Raw genomic sequence first — 9,409 nt, 5'->3', positions numbered from 1 at the left:
AAGGGGAGCTGCATTCCCCTTGGCTCTGGAGGGTCTTCTGATCTCCAAAGAAGCTGCACATGTCCATCTGTGGCCTCTATGAACCTCAAAATGGCCATTTTGGCCAACAAAGAGTCATCTCCAGTTTTTTTCATAAAACCAGAAGTTTCTGAAGCCTCTAAAAGTCCACCCCCCCCCAATGCCTTTTAAAGGCATGGTTGACAACCTTCAGTCTTGAAAGACTATGGTATAAGCCTACAGCACCCAGTATTCCCAGGCGGTCTCCCATCCAAGTACTAACCAGGCCTGACCCTGCTTAGCTTCCAAGATCAGATGAAATTGGGCATGTGCAGGGTAACAAAAAATCTCACATCTGGTTTCCTGAAAAAATTCTGAGGCCTGCAGAGACCATGGGTGGATGTGTGCAGCCTCTTCAGGGCTCAGAAGACCCTCCAGAGGAAAGCAAGATTCCCTCACCTTTGGAGGGTGGGGGATGCCCCCATTATTCTTGGTTTTGGCTAACAGGGGAGGGGGTGTTCCAGAACGGAACTCCTGCAGATACCGTTGCATGCCTGTAAATGGGGAAGGGGTACTGTATTTGGCTGCTAACACTTCTCAGGTAGTCCACAGCACCCCAGCCGTGGTGTGACCCAGAATGCCTTGCACCTTATTTAAATTCACTCGCCCCTCCTTATTCCCAGTCCACACTCTTGCACCCTTGCTGAGAAAACTTCTGGGTTGTTTTTTTCAGTGCAGTTTCTGCTGCAAGCAACTGAGCTAGCAGGATCACCACATGAGATACCTCCAAGGTTCCGAAGTTCCTCCAAATGCCAGATGCAAGGGAGGGCACCAGGATGTAGGTCTCTTACTGTCTTGTCTCAGGGAGCGCACTGAAGCATCTGGTGGGCCACTGTAAGATACAGGAGGCTGGACTAGATAGGCTTTTGGCCTCATCCAGCCAGGCTTTTCATACGTTCTTATGGCTTTAATTGCGATACAAGGACATCTGCAAGAGGGATCTGAAGGCCTTAGGGATGGACCTCAACAAATGGGAAACCCTGGCCTCTGAGCGGCCCGCTTGGAGGCAGGCTGTGCAGCATGGCCTTTCCCAGTTTGAAGAGACACTTGGCCAACAGTCTGAGGCTAAGAGGCAAAGAAGGAAGGCCCATAGCCAGGGAGACAGACCAGGGACAGGCTGCACTTGCTCCCAGTGTGGAAGGGATTGTCACTCCCAGATTGGCCTTTTCAGCCACACCAGACGCTGTGCCAGAACCACCTTTCAGAGTCTTTTGAGACTGAAGGTTGCCAATACAAATGGCTTTAATGAAAGGGGCCAAATTCCATGTGATGTTAGGACTGTCCATGATGGACTCTTCCAACTTTTCTTAAACACAGGCAGAGGAGGGCTTTGAACTGAATGCTAGGGGAGGGGTTCCCCCCTGCACTATTTCCTTGATAAGGTATGCTTTACAACTCCTACTCCTTCCTCTGATACTCTTAAGCTATCTTTTCCCCTCCCTTTCGTCCATATTGAACCTACATAAGTTCACGCACCAATAACAGACCTCTTGGTTCATTCTTGTAATCAAATATTTACTGTTTAGAATCATGGTCCATAAGAATTGGCTGCAAATGCACTGAGAAAATGTAAATGAATGCTTTCTTTAAATGCTAATTATTATTATGACTGAAAAAATAGGGGTAGAATCGCCCTTCTAGCCTCTCTTATAATTACCAACAGGATCAAGAAAAAGGGCGTGCAGTCTCAAGACTGGATAGATCTGTGATGTCTCTCTTTAACTACCTCTTGGTGGCTACAACTACAGCAAGTCTTTTTCTTCCTCTCTATTCTCAGTTACACACTTAAGAGTGAGGTCTTGCTTTATAAATTGGTCTCTCGCCCTTCCTTTGAGGAGCTTACATTAGTTATTAGGATATTTACATATCACATTTCAACAACAAACATGGTCAACTAGTTCTCAGACTACGCCGCAAAAGCATACATGGGGTCTTATCCCATCTTGCCTTCTCAACAGCCCTGCAAGGCAGGCTAGGCTAAAAAAAAAAAGGTGATGAGATCAGCTGGTGGGCTTCAGAATGCAGATTTAAACGCTGTGCTCCCCAGTCCAACTTGCTACGTGGTCCTCTATATAATACTGGTTGTGTGGATGACTTCCCTGTGTGGTGGAAAAAAAAAAAAGGGGGGGGGGAGTGATTTTCTGACTTTATGAACAAGGGGGAGATCTTGAGCATGTGCAGAGGGTAATTCATCCCAGTTCAATCATTCTGACTGCATCATGGTGGGCCACCCAATTTTCACTTTCTGGTTCAGGAAAAGACATAAAATGGAATATCTTGTGCTAAATCACCAGGGAAGTATCTATGATGCAGTTTTATTGGTGGCAGAATACACAACCACAGATTCCTCTCACTGTAGAAAGCAATGCATTCATTTCCCTCCCCCTTTTGGTCTCTCTTGCAAGGACTTTCTTTTCCCAGTGTGTAAAGTGCTTGCAGTTATGAGGGTGAGTGGGTGGTACTTCAGCAGGGTGGGCAGATGCCCTCTTTCTCCAGGGCATGTCCTCTTTTTAAGCCTCGCGTCCTGGAAAAGAACTTAAATGTCCTCCTTTTCCCTGCAGGCAGCGCATAGCCTTCTTTTCATTCATCAATTATATGTAATCAATTATATGTAATCTAGTTTAATGATCGTATAGTGTTCAAAATCAATATACGAGTTTTTAGCTTTTATTTTGTCATGTCCCAATTAGAACCCAGTTGCAATCTGGTGCCTTCGCTTGTGGGGTGTAAGCGTAAATAGAATGCAAGATGTGGAGGTGGCGGCGAGATGCAAGGATCTTGTGGTCTTGGGTGTGCTCCCTGGTGGGCCGATGTGTGATACAGGAAGCTGGACTAGATGGGCCTGATCCAGCAGGGCTATTCTGAAGTTCTTGTGTCCTACATTTTTCTTGGATGTCCTACATTTCGGGGCGCCTGGTCCACTTTTGCAGTTGTGACATCTGGTCACCCTGGACTTTGGATTTAAGTGCTGCGGAGTCAAAAAGTGATCAGGTCTTGTATGTAGCTCAGGCAAGGCATCCGCTCTGAAGGTCACGGAGGAAAGGGGGGGGCAAAACCGGAGCCACACTGAGAGTGAGCAGAAATGGCCCTGACCCCCCTCCCTTCTCCATCCTTGGGACAGCTGGTGGGTCTCTCTCTCTAGGCTCTGGTGTTTGAAACAGGCTGCTTGGGCGGAGACAGGGGAAGGCACGTCCCACCGCCGGCCACTGTCACCGAGCAGAGGCTGGCCCATCGGATCGCCCTCCCCTTCTCAGCAGCCCCAAACTCCTCGCCCTGTAGCAAGCGCTCCTGGACTGGGGAGGGGAGGGAGGGGGCCCAGGCTCGCCCACACTGCGCGCAGGCAGGCGAGTCTGTGCACCAGGAACGCCCTGGAAGAAAGGAGGGAACGCGGAAGGGAGAGAGACGGAGGGAGCCCATCGGGCTGTGCTGGAGGAGGAGGAGGAGGAGGAGGATCGCCAAAGCAGAGAGGCAGCAGAGCGACGGAGAAGGGATCGCGCCTTTCCTTCCCCCTTCCCAAGTGCCCAGCCCTGCTCCAGCCAAGGGGGTCCCCAGGAGCCGTCCAGGAAGGTCCTTCTCCCCCCCACCCCTCCCCTTTCCAGGCATCCCCACCATGAAGGCGGCCGTGGACCTCAAGCCCACCCTGACCATCATCAAGACCGAGAAGGTCGAGATGGAGCTCTTTCCTTCCCCCGGTGAGTTGGCTGCGCGCCCGGTGGCATCCTTGGCTCTTGGCTGGGACTGGGGTGGGCAAGGAGGCGGCTCTCTCCCAGTTCAGGTCAGGGATCGTCCCTCCCAGGTCCCCCCACCCCTCACCCTCTCCCTGCCGGCTCTTGATGGGGAAGGCTGCCTTGTGTGCAGGCGCCTGTGTCAGTTTCACAGTGGATCACGTTCTGCTGGTCAATTTCATTCCTGCCTCCTCTGAAATGGTTCTGGCTTGGTTTTTTGGTTTGCTCCTAGAATTGGATCATCCCAGTTACTTTCCCACTGCTTGCTCTATGACCCCTTGCTCCTGGGGTGCTGGTGGTGGTGGCTTCATTCCACTCCTAGATCCTTTGATCTCTGACCAGGGTTTATCTCTCTTCTCACCCCCCCACCCCTTTTCCCCCCTTGAGGGACAATCAAATGGTTCAAGACAGAGCATTTGGGTTCACACATATACTTTGCAAGGAGATTTTTTAAGTGTGAGTATAATTCATACCCATTTTCTCTCCCAGACCTTTTTCAAAACTGGGAGGGAAAGTATATATGAATTGGGGGGGGAGCAGGGTGACCAGATGTCATAACCGCAAAAAAGGACCAGGCACCCCAAAATGTAGGACATCCGAGAAAAATGTAGGACATGACAAAATAAAAACTCAAAACACTCCTATGTTGATCTCATGTGGTTGATTTAAACACTGTATCACTTGTAGTTTTAAATATAAAACTATGTTACGTAGAATTTATTAATTACAAGAAGGGTATGCGCTGGGCCTGCTCACAGGGAAGAGGGCATTTAAGTTCTTTTCCAGGATATGAGGCTCAAAAAGAGGACATGTCCTGGAAAAGGAGGACATTTGGTCACCCTGGGGGGGGAACATCTTGTCAGTCTGTACCTAATTGAAAGACCTGTGGTTTATAGGGGTGACAGGACCATTCTGCTCTCTTGACACTGCTAGAATCTTTTGCCCTGAGAACATCCATGAAAACCTTTATCTTTTTTTTTTTTTTCCTGATGGGTGTGATTTATGTCTCTCCATCCTTGCTTATGTGTCTGTGCACAGCTGTACTATATTTCAGGAGTGTGGGTGAGGGAAGCAATGAATCTGGCTCTATGTGGGCTGAAAAGTAACATAACGCTCTCCCGGCACACAAATTACACACAATTTTTATTGCAATTGGGATTTGCTGATAGCAGCACATTCTCCCTCCCTTGTATAATAAGCTGGAGAAGTCAAGGAACAAAATTTAGGAGCAATTGGGAGGGTGGGCAGGACAAACCCTGCCAGTCCCAGATAGGTTAGTAGATCACCTCATTTTTCTTTTAAACTTTGTTTCTTTTAAATCTGTAAAGTCTGCTTTCATTGAGCTCTTCAGTTTTTCTTCCAAGAGCCAGTGTGGCATTAAGCTTGCTAAACTTAGACTGAAGGGGAAACAGATTTCAGTCATGAAACTTGCTAAGACAGTTTTGATCTCTCTGCACCAATTAAAGGGATAACCCCATGTACCTGAGCTCTGTGGCACAATTTTAGGATTAAAAAGACAGTGTGGTGCAGTGGTTGGAGCAGGAGCAAAAAAGAAAAAAAACAACAACCACCAGGTTCAATTCCCATTCAGCCCTATTAATGAACCCCACTCATAGAGCTCAGTGGGTGGTCTTAGGCTAGTCCCTTTCTTTCTCAGTTTGACCTACCTCTCAGGGTTGTTGTAAAGATAAAAGGGGGAACTGTGCATGACTCTCTGAGCTCCTTGGACAAAGGATGCAACACAAAAAGTGATAAAGAAAATAAAAGTGGTGGAAGTACAGTCATTTAAGATTTAGAAGAGGGAAAAAAGGAACTCTTTGCTTTCAAGTAATTTGAGGTGATTACATTCATATGAAGTAGTTTGCTCACTTTGAAGGCAGCATACAATACTTACTGCCTGGCAGAGAGAGAGAGAGAGAGACTTATCCTGCCCAGGAGTAAAGGGCTTGCTTGTTTGGTTTTTTTAAAATAGTTTTGATCAAAGAATATCATTTCTGCATCATAAAATATTTGAGGTGTATTCCCCATTGAGGCTGGACTAGCATCAGTTCTGTGTTTCCCTGAGACGTAAATAAGGCTATTCTGTTAAGTTTTATATATCCCAGCAAAGATTGTTATTGATAGGCTGGAGCACAGTTAGGGGCTGTTGTCTTCCTCCCTCCCCTTCTGCTCAGGAGTTGGGAACATTCTGTGATAAAGAGGTGTGTCTGTGATGTTATCTTGAGGTATGGTTTCAGTACTGTGTTGCTATGTTAGGTTACCATCAGTAACTTTTCCTGTGGTTTAACACTCAAGTCTAATCTAGGCTTGCTGCATATGTTCTAACCTCATCAGACTTGATGGCTTGCCCCTGAGGCTCACATGCTAGCCCTTTTGCTAATTTCTAGGGCAGTGGTGCTTTGATGCTGTTGATCATTCAAGAAATGATGGTGAAACTGTAATGCAAGGAGGGAAGGGGTTAAACTTAACCTGTGTTCCAGCAGTTGCTGCAGCTGGACAGGCCTTCTTGTTGATGCTTCACTTTTGTACAGTGTTGACATTTTATTTATTTTAGGGGTGAGTGTGTATGTGAGAGAGTGTTTGCACATCTGGGTTACCTAAGAAAGGCAGTTTTCTAGGGTTCTGCTGATGCCAGCAGATGTGATTTTGAAAAAAAACAAAACCTGACAGCTGACAGCTACCAGTGATTGCCTGAAGATTCCTAAACTGTATCATGAAAATTCATTAAAAATGCTGTATGTATAGCTTTAAACACACACGCACACAGGATCATCTTGTGCCATAAAATTATTTCGCCTCCCAGTGTTCTTTGCAAAATTTTTGAATGGAGAATCAGCACATTTTAAGGCTAGAAGGTTCATCAGCTCCAAAACCTGCCTGAAAACAGGGTCCCTCCTTAGCAGATTACTACATTTCATCTTGATTATAGTGTTTGCATACAGAAAGGCAGCAGAGTACAAAGTCCACAGTCGGAGTCAAGAAACTGAGTGGTGAAATAAGAGGACACCCAGTTCAATTCTTGCTGTGAACTCACTAGGTGGTTTGAGGCAAAGAATAATTCTCTCCTCCCAAGCCCTGCTTTACAGGGCTGTTTTTCTGATTCCTGAGTCAATGTATGTACCTTGCTCATCAGATGTCCTTAACATACACTTAATCTTAATTAAACACTTTAATTAAACACTTAATGCTTGCAAGGGGATTACACGTGGAACAGAATACATTGAAATGGCCGATATTTTGGATGACCCAATTTAAGATCTGGGTGTGTTCTGCTAGACTGTTTTCAACCTATTGGTGCCTCTGGTGTGATGACATCAAGTGAGCCCTGCTGGGTCAGAACAGATGTACATCAAGTCCATTATCCTACTTCCCACATAGGTATTTGAGTGGCCTATTGCCAACTGACCTGATATGAAGGTTTTATATGAAGACCCATTGATGGACCTTCTAAGTCAAATGGTTGGCAACCTTCAGTCTCGAAAGACTATGGTGTAAGCCTACAGCACCTGGTATTCCGAGGCGGTCTCCCATCCACGTACTAACCTAAACCAGCCTGATGTTGAATGGGGCTTCCATATGGCCTATTTTGTTTCTTTTTTCCCCTTAAACGTTGACAACAAGCATGAATTGTGTAACTAGGCAGATGGCTTTTGTAAACTGGAAGAAAGTTGGTTCCTTTTCTAACCCATTTTCAGGCTGTCGATTTGCCACAAGTGACAAAGACCTGCAAGTGGTCTAGTAAACTCTGTGGATTTTCTTTACAAGTCTTGGCATAATAATTACTTGGCATTAAGTGTTCTCTGAGCTGTTTGGCCTGTTGAAGTTGCAGAAGGATCAGAATCCAAAAGGGAGAGGTGGGTCTTGTGTATGGCATTTTAGAGTGTGATCTAAATGAGTGGTATCTTGCACTTACTTGGCAATTCTTAGGTCAGCTCTGTCGGCATCCCAATTGGCCACCCACAATTCAAGGTATGCCACAATCCAAGGCATATCTTGGGGAAACCATTGCAGGGATACACAAGGTGCACCGTCTTTTTAGGATCTTCAAAATAGACATGCTTGGATCGGTTCAATCTGTTTGGAGACATAGCAGGGTCTTTTTGGTGATAAAATTCCCCCTTTAAGTCAGCCTATTGGCACCCAGTGGAACTCACAAACAACCAGCCATGCACATCGGTGCATCCAAGGTTAGTAAACCTGCCATGCTGGTTTCCCACTCATGCATACAGCTGGCAGGGATGACTGTAAGAACAGTCCTGCAAGGTAGGAATTTTCACTGCTTGCATGGGGTTGTTTGGGGGTAGGAGAGGGGAAGAGCATACCTGCTTTTCCTTCTGAGTCCTCTGACACTTTTCATCATGCTCAATTGATTCAAGCTAAGAGCCATCATATGGACAAGTCTTTGCGACACATCATTCTTTGACATGAACACAGGAATGCTGAGCTACAATGGACTAATGAGTTTTTAGCATTCATTTGTTAGCAGGAATTTCATCTCTTTCTCTAGACCAGTGGTTCCCAAACTTTTTAGAGACCCTAGAGGCTGCTGCCTGATTTATAAATGCCAATGTAATGGTGATTGGGCAGCAGTGCTCCCCCCAAGTAGCAACTTGTTTAACCCTTGATGCACATAGCCTAAACTGTTCAGTCAGTTTTGTAAGCCACTAGAAATTGGGTCATGACCCACTAGTGGGTCCCAGATCCACAGTTTGGGAACCACTACTCTAGACTATATTTTTTCTAGATCATTTCCTTCTCCTTTTGGTCTCCTCACAGCTATGGCCTATATCATATAATGCTACCTTGCAAATAAAATCTACAAGAGCTAATACAGTAGTCCCCATTTTATTTTTACAATTCTGCTGTCTAAAATATGTTGGTTGTTTAGAGCACATCGTTGACATAAAGGGGGGAGAAAGACCAGGTCCCCTCAAAAGCATCCCTCTCTGGTCATCTGGAAGAGCCCACCCCCAAAAAAATCTTCCCCCATATTAATCCCTGTTGAGCTAAGATCTCCTGTTTATTGACAGATATTGAGGGTGTATCCTGCTACTATTGATCAATTTATTACTGACTTCATTTAGATTTTATTGATGTTGGTGGATTATACTTTGCTCTTAAAGTCAGCATGAATTGTTTTGTAAATTAGAGAATAGAACAGCAGTGTTAAAAATATGGCAATTATTTATGAACAGACCTGACATAACACTCATGCCCGCATTTTGCCAGTATCAGTGAGAATGTGCTTGTGTACTTTCCACACTTAATTCACCCATTAAGGATCACTGGGTCACCCCACCCCATCTTTCTCTTTAATTGCTGTAGGTCATGTCACTGTTAAAAGCATAGCTAGAAGGCCACAAGAAAATTTGGCAACCTTGGTATGTAGATATCCCTGTACTTTACAATCGCTTGCTGCACACTGGCTTCTGAAGCTGGGTGTGTTAGTAAACTGATCATCACAATTTCATCTGTCAGTTTAACAGCATAATGGTGAAAAAAAAACTAGTTCACCCCCCCTCTTTTTAAAGTATTGTCTCCAAAACGAATGAAGGATAGTATTTTACAGGCACATATATAAGGAAGCAGAGACTGCCAGTGGTAAATAAGGACCAAGTGATATGATA

The 9,409-nt window shown here is 45.5% G+C and overlaps 1 protein-coding gene across 1 annotated transcript in view; it reads left to right on the top strand.

Annotated features, from left to right (window-relative positions):
* Positions 1-3,423: 3,423 nt before the first annotated feature.
* ETS1 (ETS proto-oncogene 1, transcription factor) overlaps positions 3,424-9,409 on the top strand; it is a 63,675-nt gene continuing 57,689 nt past the window's right edge. The window contains exon 1 of the mRNA XM_066639332.1: positions 3,424-3,749. Coding sequence (XP_066495429.1) covers positions 3,668-3,749 — 82 coding nt within the window. The 5' untranslated portion in view covers positions 3,424-3,667. The remainder of the gene's footprint in view (positions 3,750-9,409) is intronic.

Source organism: Tiliqua scincoides, chromosome 11 (genome assembly GCF_035046505.1).
Source record: "Tiliqua scincoides isolate rTilSci1 chromosome 11, rTilSci1.hap2, whole genome shotgun sequence".
In the NCBI taxonomy this organism is placed as follows: domain Eukaryota; kingdom Metazoa; phylum Chordata; class Lepidosauria; order Squamata; family Scincidae; genus Tiliqua; species Tiliqua scincoides.
Note: the sequence above shows the minus strand (reverse complement) of the source record. Positions and strands in the feature narration are given on the sequence as shown.